Below are 15,138 nucleotides of genomic sequence, written 5' to 3'. Positions count from 1 at the left end.
TGTGTACTTTGTAATTTTTTGAGTAGTTTTTGAAATGGGTAATTTTACTTTTACTTAAGTAGATTTTGACTGAAGTATTGTACTTCGCTACATTGGAAATTACATCCATTACTGAGTAAATAAAACATAATTCAAGGCGCAAGGCAATTCGCACTGCAGTGGTAGACAGTGTTGTGCATGAAGAACGCGTTCATTCCAACAGCGAGGCACACCTGCCAGTAACATCTTTTCCGTATTATTCAGGAAGTGCATGTATCAAAACTTTGATTTTATGTGCCTTTTGTTTGCAGGGTATGAATAAATAAACGGAAAATTAGCAATAATAAAGCAAAATTAAAAAAAACATTTATTTTAGTAATTGATACATATGAAGTACAGTTTAAGGCAAGGGGTAGTGATGGATAAAGTTTTCTTTTAAAAACAAGTTAAGTCTTTCATTCTCTCTTTCCACCTTAAAACTATGAAATTAACTGAACTATGAACTAGTTCAGAATTTAAATGGTGAACTATGAATGTGAACTATTCATGTTTACTTGTGTGAACTATTCATGTTTACTTGTATGAACTGAACTTTGAACTAGTTCTGTGGTGTGAACTTGCACAACACCGATGGTAGATGCTGCATAGAGTGGATGATGGAGTCGATGTCACCAGAGCTAGAGAAGGATGATATTGCGGACGACCAACAAGCGGAAGCATCAAACTTTCCGCCAGTTGAGATTAAAGCAGATGAAGAAAACCCGTGGCCACATCTCAGCAAGATGTTTGTAGAATAGTGCTCTAAAGGTGGACCAAAGTTTAACCAAAAGTTTAAATATACAGTGGGACAGCGGCATTTTAACTTTTTATTTTAACTGTCATGTGGTTCATGTCTTGACATGTCCTCCCAAAAGTTCTTAAATGTTGTGTTGACATGTTAAATGTTTAATGTTTGACATGTTTAATGTCATTGCACTTATATTTGTAAAGATTCTCCTTTAATTAAAAATAACTGTTTTTGGATTGGATTTATGACCCCTTGTCCTGTTTTGCACTGTATAGGAGCGACCCCCATCAAGTTGTTGGAAGTAACTAAGTAACTTTTACTTAAAGTACATTTTAAATGAACTACTTTTTACCTTTACTTGAGTAGATTTTTAGATGGGTACTTTTACTTGTACTTAAGTAAAAATTCTAGGGCTGGGCAAGTTAACTCGTTTTAATCGAGTTAACTCAAGTGATGAGTTAACTCGATTGTTTATCCGCCAATTATTTTCTTTTTTCCTGTTCTGCAGCAGTCAGCAACAGACTTTCACAAAATAAAAGCCTGACTTTCACAATAAAACAATAAATAATCAAACCTGAGTTAATGCGAGATAAAATAATTAATCGAGTTAACTCATCACTTGAGTTAACTCGATTAAAACGAGTTAACTTGCCCAGCCCTAAAAAATTCATCAAAGTAAAAGTACTTTTACTTGAGTACAATATTTCAGTACTTTTTACTCCTCTGATCCCAAGGCACTTTACAGGTAGAGACCTAACTGAAAAATTGATTATACTTAAGTCATATGAACTTGTATACATTTGAATAATACCTAATATTATTTCAGCTAAACTATGAATCTGATTACATTTTTTTTCTAATTGCTGCGTAAGTATTATATGATAAAAAGGGCCGTGTATAGAACCATACTGTGAATGTTTGGCTGGTTTTCTACAGCTGTATCCTATCATAACATGACTCAGTTGTCGTCCATGTTTGTGTTTGCCCGAGATGTCTTCAGTGCTCAAGAGTGAGACCGGTGATAGGCCTGGTCGCGAGTCACTCAAAGTGTAATCAGCCAATCACAGGAAGACGTCATAAATAATTAATGAGGCAGGCGACAACAGCCTGTTCTGTCTGGAGCTACAGAGAAGGCAGAAGAGAGGACATGGAAATAAACATTGCATTAGTTTTTCCGACTGTAAACCACTGAACTATCATATTAGGGCTATCAAGACTTCAAAGTTTGGCATCAAAGGCAGTTGCCATTTTATTTTCAAAGTACATTTGCACATACAGGAAATTGCCTTGGTGTGGTTGGTGCACTGTACATAATTAAAACAACTGTCATAAAGGCAGTTGCCTTTAAAAGTGTGGCATCAAAGGAAGTTGTCTTTACATATCAGTTGTCTTTACATATCAGTGGCAGTGACATCGGAAGAGCTTCTACGCTCAACAGCTGCCACAATGTGGGCTTACCCTTTCTGTTTATTTTTTTTTTAATCATCCCTGGTTGTAAGGAGCACGCCTCCGGTTCCGTCCTGCGCCATTTCGTTGAAACAGCGAGGAGGATTTTGTGGATTAGACTTAAAATTAAAATTAACTGAACGTGTAACATGCTGTTTTTATTTTGTTTTCATACCTGGCCCGGGTTTTTTTTATTATTTTCTTTACCCCCTCTGTGCTTAATTGACCTGTGAAAATGTCGTGTGTTCACTACAAGTTTTCATCCAAACTGGACTACCACACAGTCCCTTTCGATGGGCTGCATATCACCCTCAAGGAGCTAAGAAAGCAGATTATGAGCCGGGAGCACCTCAAGGCCACAAAAGGTGACCTGCAGATCACCAATGAGCAGACTGGTGAAGGTAAGTGGTCAGCTGACGCCTTCACTCATGTTGTAAGACACATCTGTCAGACATTATTTTGAGGGGGTAACCGTCAATGATAGACAGACTTTTTCTCCTCAGAGAGAAGAGGAGAAGTGCTCAGTGGATCATGGGAGCTCCCCCGGCATTCTAGACCTATAGCAGCATTACTAAGTGATGGTTCAGGACTCACCTGATCCACCCCTAACTATAGGATTTATCAAAAAGGAGCGTTTTAAGTTTAACCTTAAATATAGAGACGGTGTCTGCCTCCCGAAACCAAGAGTGGGATCTGGTTCCACAGGAGAGGAGCCTGGTAGTTGAAGACTCTACCTCCCATTCTGCTCTTAATGATTCCTGGAGCCACAAGGAAGCCTGGGTTTTGGGAGCAAAGGTGTATTTGGACACTACATTTAAACACATTTATGATGTCAGCACATTAAGGCAATAAATGGGTCCTTCATTGTTCACCATTCAACAGCAAAATAATCAGCAACTCATAGAATAATAGCTTAATTTACCTTTTCGAGCAAAAATGTAAGTCTGATGATAAATAAAATTTTCCTCTTTTATTTTTTTTTACTAGAATTTCATTATAAACACAAGAAGCTGCTTTAAATACTCTAAACCAGGGGTCTTCAACGTTTTTCTGCCCAAGGACCCCAAAACTGATGGAGAGATGGAGCAGGGATCCCCTACTATATATATTGTGTAAAATGTTGTTTTATATTAAACTGGGCCTAGTGCCATGTATACAAATGCTACCCTGTTATTGTGCATTCAATAGTAAGCTATTCAAATAATACACATGTTCACATATTCATGTTTTTGTTATTGTGTGTCGCTGAATGTGTGCATTGCTGACTGAAAGATAACGTCTTCTGCCTCCATTTATCCGTTCGCTACAATATGTTGGATTCAAGTTAATTTGTATCTAAAGACATTTAAATTTGTGGACATTTTTTTTACAATTAAAAAAATCAAAAAAAAAATCAGAAAAATCTCCTGAGCCTTATTGCTAAACACTCATGTGAAGAGATCGATACACGTTGTCTAAAAAAGAGTATAAGCTGTTTATTTTTATTATTTATATACATATTCATATATATATATATATATATATATATATATATATATGAATAAATAAGTTTGAACAATGTTTTTGCAATACCACTTCATGCATCTGTTTAATAACAAAGGCCTTTCAGTTCTATTGAGTGAGTTGTGGTGTTATTGTTAGGTTGTGGTGTTTTTGTTTTCTAATGATTTGTTGCTCGTGTTTTGTAGAATATACCGATGATGAAGCCCAAATCCCGAAACACTCCTCCGTGATTGTGCGTCGCACTCCGCTTGGTGGAGTAAAGCCCGCTGGCAGGACGTTCATTGTGTATGTTTTAAGTATAAGTTATTACTGGTCTTATGATTAATCAGTAAGGTCACTGATGATTTTATGTCACTGATTTGTTTATATTAGATTTCCTATAGTTATACTTGTGAAATGGATCCTGTCGTCGGTCACAATGTTGGTAACTGATGGTTTCTTTTTGTCTTTTGTGTGTTTTTGTAGAGATCGTTCTTCCACAGCAGTGGTTGCATCATCTAGACCCGTATGTAAAAACAACACTCTGTCCTCCTCCTCTTCCTCCTCTCACCCCTCACTCTCTCCCCCTCTTTCTGAAGCGGGTGATAAGAGAAACAACAGACTAGCCATTATTGTCTTTTGAATGCTCTGAAATGCCAATTGTTAAACTGTTGCCACTTTATATAATTGAATCATAATTAGACACACTGTTTATCTTTACCTGCTAAACTCTAATATACCAGATCTGTTGTTCAGATTTACCAATGTCAATTGTTTTGTCTTGTATGGAGATCTTCTATTCTTTCTTGAGTATGGACTGCACACAATCCTTAAACCTTAAAGGCTTTAAATTTAAATTTAATTCAGATGCTTCTGAATTAAATTTGATGTGTCTCATTTTGAATCAAAGTAGGTACTACCTCAAAATGTATTGTTTCAACTGTGGTTTGGGGCATCGGCAAGAAGCTAGTTTTTAATAAGTGAGCTGCTTTGACTTGGCCACTGACCTATAATGTTGTGACATGATCACAAAGCACTATGAACCTGTCAATAAAGAACCACATGTACTATCATACTCTCTCACATGTACTATCATACTATCTTACACAAACAACAATATACTCTCATACATGCACAATCATAATCTCTTTTATTTACTATCATACTCCTATACACGCAACACTGATCTCTCTTGCACAGAGATATTATATTTTACAGATTAATAGTACATGTGAATGAAAATAAACTGTGTGAGGAACGAAATGACAGTGAATGTAAGCCAGAATGATATAATATGTGAATAAGAATACTAGTGTGTGTGAGAGAGAATGATGGTGTGTATGAGAGAGTGAGATTGAAACCGAAGTAAAATTGAATTCTCAGTTCCTGATCCGGTTTTCTCTGATGAAGCAAGGTTCCACCGACATGTCCCGCCTTCCAAATCAACAGATCCATAAGGGAACACATTGGACCAGGACCCCCACTGCGCCACCTGGGGAATGTTTTAAACTCTCCGACCATTTCAACAATGCGGAAATGCTGGATCCACAGAGATCTCCTGTAATACAGCCACACACCGTGGCCTGCGGCCGAAAAAGAGAACAGCGGTTATTCAGACCCCCCCTTAACAGATCAGAGCCTGTTGCCAATAATGCATGTGCAAATTTATTTAAAAAAAGCACTCCAGCGTTTCTGTAGACCGAATCTATTCATTTGTTTGTAAATGTTTTTGATTGTGAAATAGTTGCAGTAGCAGGAGATGTACAGCTTCATGTCTGCATGTGCAGGACTGTACAAGGAAATAAAGGAGTCATAGCAGAAACTTCTCTCTCTCTCTCTCTCTCTCTCTCTCTCTCTCTCTCTCTCTCTCTCTCACGCTGTTTCTCTCTCACTCGCTGTTTCTCTCTCACTCCCACCTGAATGATGCAAACAGGTAAAGAAACAAATGGTGATGTTCATTGACATCACCGATAAAGTTATATTTATGGCCACTTTAAAATATAATAAATATGAATATAACATTCATATTATTATATTAATATAATATAATATTTACAATATTATATTGATATGAATATACATATACACATACAAATATATCCGGGCGAGGCTGACAACACTAGTAGTGTGTGTGAGAGAGTATGATGGTACATGTCAGAGAGTATAGTGGTGTGTGTGAGAGCAAGTATTAATTATCTCTCATAGGGAGCCTCACAGATCCCTGTGTGTTCCCTCCACAGCATTCTGCAATACCCAGTCTTTCCCCCGAGCTTAGCAAGTCATGATGGATGACACCACTCTGCTTTTTAATTATTTACTTTCAGACAGTATTTTATAACAACCATCCAGAGCAGTCTTATTAGTGAAAATCCATTATCGTTTGTGTGTGAGACTTCATTCTTGTGGTTTATCGACTCCTGACCTGCATTATAGAGACATCCCTGTTCTCTCTGCCGCGGTGTAACAGCTTCAGGGAACAGTTTGAAGGAAAACTTGACATCTCTTAAACTCTTTAACTGGGACATTTTAAATAAACATCTTAACGTGCCTTATCAGCTCCACATATTTGACACTTTTGCAGAGTTAGCATTTTTTTTTACTGAAACTACTTGGCACCACACTTTGCAAGCTCATTAGTGTTACAGAAAACAGTCTTAAGCTGGTTTTCAAACTCTCATGGCAACCTCTTTTGACGAGCCAGTGCAAAAACTTTAAATCAATGGCGAAAGAAAGCTGCATGCTGATATTAAAAAGCCAAGTATTCCTTTGAGAAACTGTTAACCTTTTCTAGATTGTAACACAAAACCGCACTAGAGAGCTGAGTGTCATTTCAGTGGTTTAAATGCTCACTCTTATATACCTAAGCATTATCTCCTGGACTTTGACTACTCGACAAACACCTTGATTTTGGTGCGAAGACTTAAGTGGCGTGAGGGACTGGACACAAATGTGGTGGGGAACTATCTGGGCTCTTCCGCTGTGTATCGCTTAGATGTTCTGTTAACATCTGTATTATCTGTACTCTGATTCTCCTGCAGACGGATTCTTCTCCTTCTATGTCACTTGCCCAACTCGCGAAGGTAACGTATCTGCGCATTCCGGCTGAACTGCAAGAAAATGTTTCTTTAGTTGAATCGATTTGTACCTGTTTTTATTTTGTGCTATTGACATCCTACTTTTGTCTTTTATTGCATCTATTGTGTTTTTAGACAGCTAACCTGGTTGATGCAAATGCATCAGAGGATGATAAGATCAAAGCCATGATGTCTCAGTCAAACCATGAATATGACCCCATACAGTTAGTACACAAACATTTTGCTCTTTGATTTGCCTAAAGTCATATCTTTTAATATCATGAACATTCACCATATGTGAACAATTAAAAGAATACGATTTACTTTTCTCTGTAGTTATTCCAAGAAAGCAGTTGGACCTCCACCCGCTCACTATGTCTGTTATCGTTGTGGAAAGCCTGGTCATTACATTCGACAGTGCCCCATGCTGTTGGTAAGGATCCTTTATGGTTTCATTTAATTCTCTGTGAAATGAATTGTTACAACATCGCTGCAGTGATGCTAGATCTAAAAAGAGTATGATGATATTCTCTCAACTTATCAGGTACAGGACAAGAGTGTGGAGGGTCCTAAACCAGTTAGGATAAGTAAGGGGATTCCTCAGAGTTTCATGGTGATAGCAGAGCCTGGCACCAAAGGAGCCATGTTAACCAGCACTGGAGAATATGCAATACCTGCAATAGATGCGTAAGTGAAGGATGTCCATAAATACACACTATTTACCTCCTCCTCCTTTAGGAAAACTTATACTAGAATGAACTAGTGCCATATTTATCTTTATCCTTTAATGTCCTCTGTGGTTTTTTACCTGTTTTGACAAAGGTCTTAAAATGATATATACGTAACTGTACATACAGGAAAGCGTACGCAAAAGGAAAGAAGGAGCGCCCCCCCTTTGTTCCACATGACCAGTCACCATCTGAGGTCGATGCAGAGCCAATCCCTGACGAGCTCCTGTGTCCAATCTGCAACGACCTGATGAGGGACGCAGTAGTTATACCCTGCTGCGGAAACAGTTTCTGCGATGATTGTAAGTTCTTTCTCGTGAAATGCATTAGTAATAAAAATCATGGGCTGTGTTTCATTGTCCCAAAATCGTTTGTGATGGTTTTTGTTCCACTGTGTAATTGATGTATATAAAATATAAATAGACTAGGCAGATTGAGGGGAATTTCTTGTTTGTTCTGAAACATTTATGATTATAATTAGAGAGTACAGACTGAGTGTGTTATTTTGTTTGTCAAATGGATCATAGCTTTGAACTAAGGAACAACTACTTTGTTTCCAGGTATCCGGACGGCCTTACTGGACTCAAAGGAGCACATCTGCTTCACATGCAGACAATCAGATGTTTCACCTGATAATCTCGTCATCAACCGAGGTATTCGAAAGGTAACCCATTTCAGACACACGCTTTTTGCTGTATGTCATATTTGTTTGATCAGAAGTGTTAAGCAAATCTAAAAATGTTTTTCTTCATGCAGGCTGTGAGTAAAATCAGTTGTGGATTAGGATACAGCCAACATTTATGCAAGCAGGTCCAACAGGCAGCGCTGCCTCCGCCTCGCCTCCAGATGTTCAGGCCTCTGCACTCAAGACAGCAGGACCCACTTCTGGCCAATGTCACTCACCCCCCCCCTGCAATCGTACCCACTGCTGCACCTCAAACACAGGTTCAGCCCCCTGCACCCTCTCCTCCTGCTCCTGTTTCCACTGCTGCGACTGCTACTGCTACTGCTGCTGCTCCTACTCCACCTCATGCTGTTGCTGTCGAAGATCAAGATGTTTCACCAGCTCCGGCACCTGTCGCTGACCAACATTCTCCTATGCACTCTACCAGCCAGGGCGAGCCACCCCCACCTGGGTAAGTTTAGTCCCCTATAGTTTGTACAATTACATCACCCACTCAACATGTGATGTCTGAAGTAAAGGGCCATTGCAACTCGTCTCAATGTGTCTACTTTTTTATGTTTCAGTGAAATGAATCATAAACCTACTGTGAGACGAAGCCCAGAAAATAACCCAGAAATTGGACCACACGTGAGTCCCCTCGGATGACCTGATAATAACAATGCATCTGTCATGGTTATTAGAGAGCTCAACAGAGTGAAAAATCCAATACATTTTCTGAATACGGATCTTGATCATCACCCATAATATATTTACCATCCAAGGGTGACTCACCACAAGTTTGTGAAACAATGTTATAAGCTCCTGTAAAAGCCACAAGTCATTATGATAGTAATTGCATATCAAGAAAAACACATTTTATTTACACAATCCCACAATTTATTCTAAAAGTGGGCATTCACTGTTACGCTCTATTATTGGAGTCATTAACTTACTTAGGTGCATCCTTACCAAGCACCTGTACATCCATGAGAAATGGAATAGTTCCTGACCCTAGCCCTAACTCTGAAAGGTAACTAAATTTCCTTCACTGATTTCTTCCACAGGGCTACCATTTATCTGTTCTTGGCCTACCGCCACCGATAAGGCTGCCACATCCTCCATCAGGTCACCAGTCACGACCCCATCACCCTCACCGAGGAGGAGGCAGAGACTGGGAGAGGTGAGACCACGTCTATGGAACTATTCAATGTTCTAATATTTTGGCCTGTCAATGAATGTTTCTCTCCCTTTGAGCCAGCTCCTACACAGGTAGAGGAGATCACACCCCCGCCCACCTCCATATAGCTCCACCTCATGGACCAGCTCCTCCGGTGTACCCGTCTCAATACCTGTACCCGCCCCCACCACAGTCCTACCCTCCTCCATACACATCTTGCTTTATACCCCCTCCTCCATTCGGTTACCCGCCCCCACCAATTTATGCCTCTGGACCACCGGGGCGCAACCCTCCCTGGATCCCCCCTGGTGTCCAGCCCCCTTTACCCCACCTTGAACCCCCCCTCTCTCAGCCCCCCCGCTCCAGGGAATATTGCTACAGACAAAGGCAGCAACAGGACCAGTGAGTAGTTTGTTTTGAGTCGAACTACAGCTACATTAGCTACAAATTTTGGGATTGACAAAAATTTACATTACTCAGTTGGATTATAATGAATTCAGCAGGATTAGGTAATGAAAAATATGAGTACTGAAGTACTTTTTTAAGTTTGATTGTTCTTGTCTTTGTATTCACAGAACTACATCCAACCTTAATGATTTTACTATAGACTTCCACGGAGAGCTTATGAAGTACAAAAATTCACCAAAGAGACGAAGACCATCTTATTCCAGGTAACTTAATTAACAGGACATTTCCAAATTGGTTTTAGTTCATAATCATCATCAGCATAATCCTTCAACCCATTGTCATTTTATTACATAAGCTGATTTATTTCTCTCTTGCTCTCCTGATTTTCTTCTCCATTCTTTCCTTTCCCAGGTCAAGGTCATTCAGTCGTTCTCCATTCGGCCGCTCAGAGTGCACTCGCTCTAGATCAAGATTTAGATCCAGGTCTTACTCTTATTCCCCGAGTAGATCCCGCTCCCGTTCACGCTCCCATGGGCGGTCTTTTCAGGGCTCCCCTTATTCCAGCCACAATGAGCGCCGTTGCAGACGTTCGCGGTCAAGGTCCCACTCACTCTTGCGGTTTCCTTCTCCCTTACGGGCCGGACCCTGGGAGGGAGCAGAAGGACAGGAACCCTTCAGGTCCCGGTCTGGCTCCCCTGGTGGCTTCTGGAACTGCAGCCCTGGTGGACGGAAGCCACCACCTCGGGAGCCTCCACCATATAGATTCAAGGGACCAAGTCCTGGAGGCCATGATCGCTGGGAGAGAGAAAGGCATCGACAATGGGAAAAGGAGTACACAGACTGGTACAACAAACACTACAAAGACTACGACAACCAACAGCCCTCACTTCATCACAGAGGTCGCGGCAGCAGAGATAGGAAGAGGGACAGAATGTCTCCGTTACCCAGAGATTACTCCCCTCAGGGGAGAGGAAGAAGAGGTAGGGAAGAGAGAGGTGCTCCCCCTCACCATCCTCCATCCTCTTCATCATCAGGGACTAAGTCCAGCACAAAAGTCCTTAAAACAAAGAAAGCAAAAAAGAAGAGGCCAGGGGAGGAACCTGAGACATCACACTATTCAGCAGACAGAGGTGATGCTACTCCTGTCAGAGATGAACCGATGGATGAAATCACCTCAATCAATAAAACACCTCCCAGCTCCTCAAAACCTGCATCTGGCTCTGGAGTCGCTAAAGTTCCTACTTCAAAAAGTCCTGCTGCACCTGCTAAGCCCTCAAACAAGACCGTATCCAAGACCCAGTCTGATAAGACCAGGAAAGAGAAGGCTCAGAAAGTGAAGCCTAAAGTCAAGACAGAGGCTGTGAAGACAGAGGCTGTGAAGACGGAGGCTGTGAAGGCAAAGAACGACAAGGTAAAGAAAAAGACAACAGAAGTAGTGGTCATCAAAAAGAAAGACTCCTCGTCCTCCTCTGTCGCTAAACCAGTTAAGACCATTAAAGCAAATCCAGAAGATAATATCAACTCGAGTAAAAGCTCTTCAGTGAGGCCTCCCCTGCTTAAGACCCCTCCACTGTCCTCCGGGATCCTTCCTCTACCTCATCCTTCTCTTCACGATGGCCCTCGACTCAGCCATGACATTCAGGGAGGAAGAGATCTTCCAACAGGTAGTGGTCTCCTCCCAATCTCCCATCCACATGGACTCCCGCTCCACCATGGACCTCCCTCTCCGTTGGACGGACGGAGGAGGATGGGGGATGAGGGCCGCTCTTTACTGGGACCTCCTCCTGGAAAGCTGCGGAGGATAGATGGATTAGGGGGTTGCAGCGATGTCCTCTCCCACTCACACATGTCTCACCAGCCCCCGCTCCACAGACTCCAACTCCCTTCAGACAGACTCGGTCTTCTTCCCCATCCTGAGAACAGTGAGATGATCCAAGGAGACGCAGATGGAGGAACCATTAGACCTCTAATGGACCTGCCGGTGGGGGTAATTTTCAAGAAGTCTGCCGAGAGTGAAATAAATTATATTTTTACCTATGTAAACAGTATGAAAAAACTTTTTATGTTGTTTTGAGAATTTTAAATAATATTAGTTCAATATGAATGTGTGAAATTAAACTGGTTGGCTGCCGAAGTTGAGGTTGTGATGGTAAACGCGTTGATAAAGACTCAAACTCCGCTTGGAACCACATTCTAGTGTAAATATTTATTAAATGTTTCTATAAGGCGCATAAATGCTTAATATCATGACTTCTTATTGAACCCACTTCATTTTTTGTATGTATTTTTTACCCAGAGGAGGATGATCAAGTTGAACAGAGATCTGGGGAGAAAAGGCAGCACTGAGACATCTGCCTCAGACAGAGCACCATCAGGTCCTGAGAAGATATCGTCCACATCAGACCAATCAGCTTCTTCCAGCGTTTCTGAAGGTGACAGATCCAACAGTACAACAGAAGGGGCTGGACGAAAGGAGCGATCTGCCTCTGGAGAGAGGAGAGCCTCTCGCGAAAGACCAGGGAGTGCTGGAGAGAGACTGCCGGGCTCAGACCGAGAGCAGGACAGAGTCTCAGGACCAGACAGAGATCGAGACAGAGTGTCTGGATCAGACAGAGACAGAGGTGTGGGTTCTGAAAGAGAGAGAGAGAGGGACCAGGTTTCGGGATCGAGCTCTCAGAAAGCAGCAGCGACAGCGGAGAGAGACGGCGACAGTGAGAGGTCAGTTGTTGTTTACTGCCTTGATGTTTTTAAGATACATTTTGTTTGTTGCTTTTGTGGAATTCTTGAGATCTTGAGTTGGACCCCCTGTCACAAACCAAATTTTGATATGAGTATTGTTACTTTGAAATACATTATCTTTGGGTCTAGTTTATTTTCCCTTAGCTGTTAAGCTTCAACAGTTTATCAGGACACAGACTTAAATTTATTTAAGTTTGTAGTTGTATATTAGAAACAGGTATCTAAACTCAATGAAACTTGCATTCTCACTAATGTCTCCGGTTTTGGACAAATAATGCTCTGTGTGGCTGCTAGTGATAAGAATGTATTTATCAGAAAAGATGTTATTTAGATTCTTTTGCTCCATAGAAGTAAATTTTCTAAAATCTTGAGCTGTATCTGTATCTACAATATGAGGAAACTGGTCCTACAATATGAAGACCCAGTTAACTTGCTAAAAAGCTGCATGAATGGCTTTTATAGGCCTGCTCTCTCATACCTTTTTGATACTGTATATGTGATATTACATTTTAATATTTTTTTAAAATTTTACTTGATATATTTAATTAAATATTTGATATTCTATTTTTTTATATATAGTTTTTGCTTGTACAATATTTTGATCAGAGCTAGAAGGGATCCTGTCACCCAAGCATTTCATTGCCAGTGACCGCCAGCGCCTGATGAATGTAATTGTTGTGCACATGACAATAAAGTCTTGAATCTCGAGGCTTGTTTCTGACCACTTTTCAAAACCGACAAACCAACAGTTTCAGCTAGTTTAACAGTGTGCATGATCAGCTGTGTGGAGGTGAGAAATGAACCAGCGAATCCACATCCCTCTCAGCTCTTTTCTTAATTTATTACGAAGCTATTTTTGAGGCTTTTCATGTCATCAACTGAGAGCAATGTCATTTGGGAGAAAGTATTTGAAAATGTGCACCATTGTCCCCTCTAATGACATCGCACCCCCCCTTTTGTGATGGAACAGTTACTTAACTCTGGAACAGTGACAACCACAGTTATAATATTAGGATTCTTGTATTCAAAATAAAGCTGAATTATTCAATTAATCAGTCGTCAGAACATGAATTTACACGTATTGATGATGAATTAATCATTCAACTCACTTTGCATACACAAAAGTCCACCTTAGTTCCACCTTCTTCTAAAGTGTAAGGATTTGCTGCCTGTACTTATCTGTTGTAATATTACGAGTTGAATCATCAAAGTAAAGAAGTGGTAATTTTGTATGACTTGTTACCTGTATCCAGCCTTAAAGGTCATCATGTGAGGAAGATAGATTGTGCTCAAGAGTCACATTCCTCAATCAACTTAAATATTAAGTTTGTAGAATTTAGTGACATCTAGTGGTGAAGTTAGATGCTGCAGCTGAATACACCTAACCCTCTCTTTCCAAACATGTTAGAGAACCTGTGGTAGACTTCAGTTGTCATTCAAAATCACAAAGGTGTTTAGTTTGTCCTGTCTGGGCTGCTGTAAATAACATGGTGGCCTCCGTAGAGAGGATCCGCTCCAGATGTAGAAATAAAGTATTTGAATATAAAGGTAAAGAAAACAACCACTTGTACAATTTAGATGAAACACACTCGTGAACACATTATTGTGATTCTTTTATATTCAAGTACTGCCAATAGATCCCTTTCACCTAAATCTTACACACTGAACCTTAAAATGATTTTATGTTATTTTCTCAGCTCTCGGTCGACTCAGGAGACAAAGAGAAGCTCAGTAAAAGACCAGAAGAGCGAATCCTGTGAGGCAACTTCTGACAAACCCACCAAATCAAAAATGGTGAGGGAGGAGGAAAGAGGATTAAAAGATGAAGGGAGATCTGCAGCCAGGGAGGAGGGGAGAGGAGTGACCGTGAAGGAGGAGAGATCAGAAGAAGGGAGAGGCGGAGGAGGACGAGAGGAGAGTCGTGGTCCAGAGCCCAGGAGACAACGTTTGTGTTCTGACCTGGGCCGTGAGACGGACGAGGCCGCCTTCGTCCCCGACTACAGCGAAGGTGAAGGCTCGGAGCCGGAGAGAGGAAGGAGCAGCCCCAGCCAGTCCGTCAGCCAAGCCTCCCGAAGCGGCAGCCAGAGCAACCCCAGCGACTCGGGGACCACCACCACTGCAGACAAGAAAAAGAAGAAACACAAGAAACAGAAAAAGAACAAAGACAAAGATGGGGAGGAAGTGGAGAAGAAAGCAGAAGTGTAGGTCCATTGTAACAGTAAGTCACAGAAATCTGGAACCTCCTTTGTTTTTCTTTTACAGTTTGGGATGTTTAAGCACATTTTTACCCTTGTTTTACCAATGAGTTGTACCTTTTCTTTTAAATAAAATGTTTTGACCTAATGAAAACGTCTTCAGTTGTGTTTTATCGACATTTGAAGCCGCCCCACCAAACGAAACATCTACGTGTGCTGAGTCGACTTAAACATTAAATTGATCTTGAAATGGTACATTTGTGTCTTTCAGGTGAACTTTTCATTTTGAATTTAGGACCTGAAGATCATAGAGACAAAATTAACCCTGACAAAAAGTATAAGTGATGAGTAGATAATGAGTGAATTTTAATTTTTCAGTGAACTATCCCTTTAACCAGAAAATAGTCTAAGGGTATTAGTTTTGTATAATGTTTTATTTTTAATGGATTAAAGAGTGAA

At 40.8% G+C, this 15,138-nt stretch overlaps 1 protein-coding gene across 1 annotated transcript; it reads left to right on the top strand.

Moving 5' to 3' along the window:
* Positions 1-2,447: 2,447 nt before the first annotated feature.
* Positions 2,448-14,641, top strand: LOC133016086 (E3 ubiquitin-protein ligase RBBP6-like; the record flags this gene model as incomplete). Its single annotated transcript, XM_061083407.1, has 17 exons — positions 2,448-2,613; positions 3,901-4,000; positions 4,181-4,220; positions 6,733-6,774; positions 6,904-6,992; positions 7,105-7,201; positions 7,313-7,455; positions 7,626-7,798; positions 8,057-8,160; positions 8,253-8,632; positions 8,745-8,808; positions 9,225-9,340; positions 9,419-9,739; positions 9,913-10,008; positions 10,157-11,732; positions 12,042-12,463; positions 14,182-14,641. Coding segments are annotated over exons 1-17 (4,389 nt in total), but the record flags the coding sequence as incomplete, so codon positions are not given.
* Positions 14,642-15,138: the final 497 nt, after the last annotated feature.

The sequence above is a fragment of the Limanda limanda genome, chromosome 2 (assembly GCF_963576545.1).
Source record: "Limanda limanda chromosome 2, fLimLim1.1, whole genome shotgun sequence".
Lineage (NCBI taxonomy): Eukaryota > Metazoa > Chordata > Actinopteri > Pleuronectiformes > Pleuronectidae > Limanda > Limanda limanda.
This window is presented reverse-complemented; position numbering and strand designations above follow the sequence as displayed.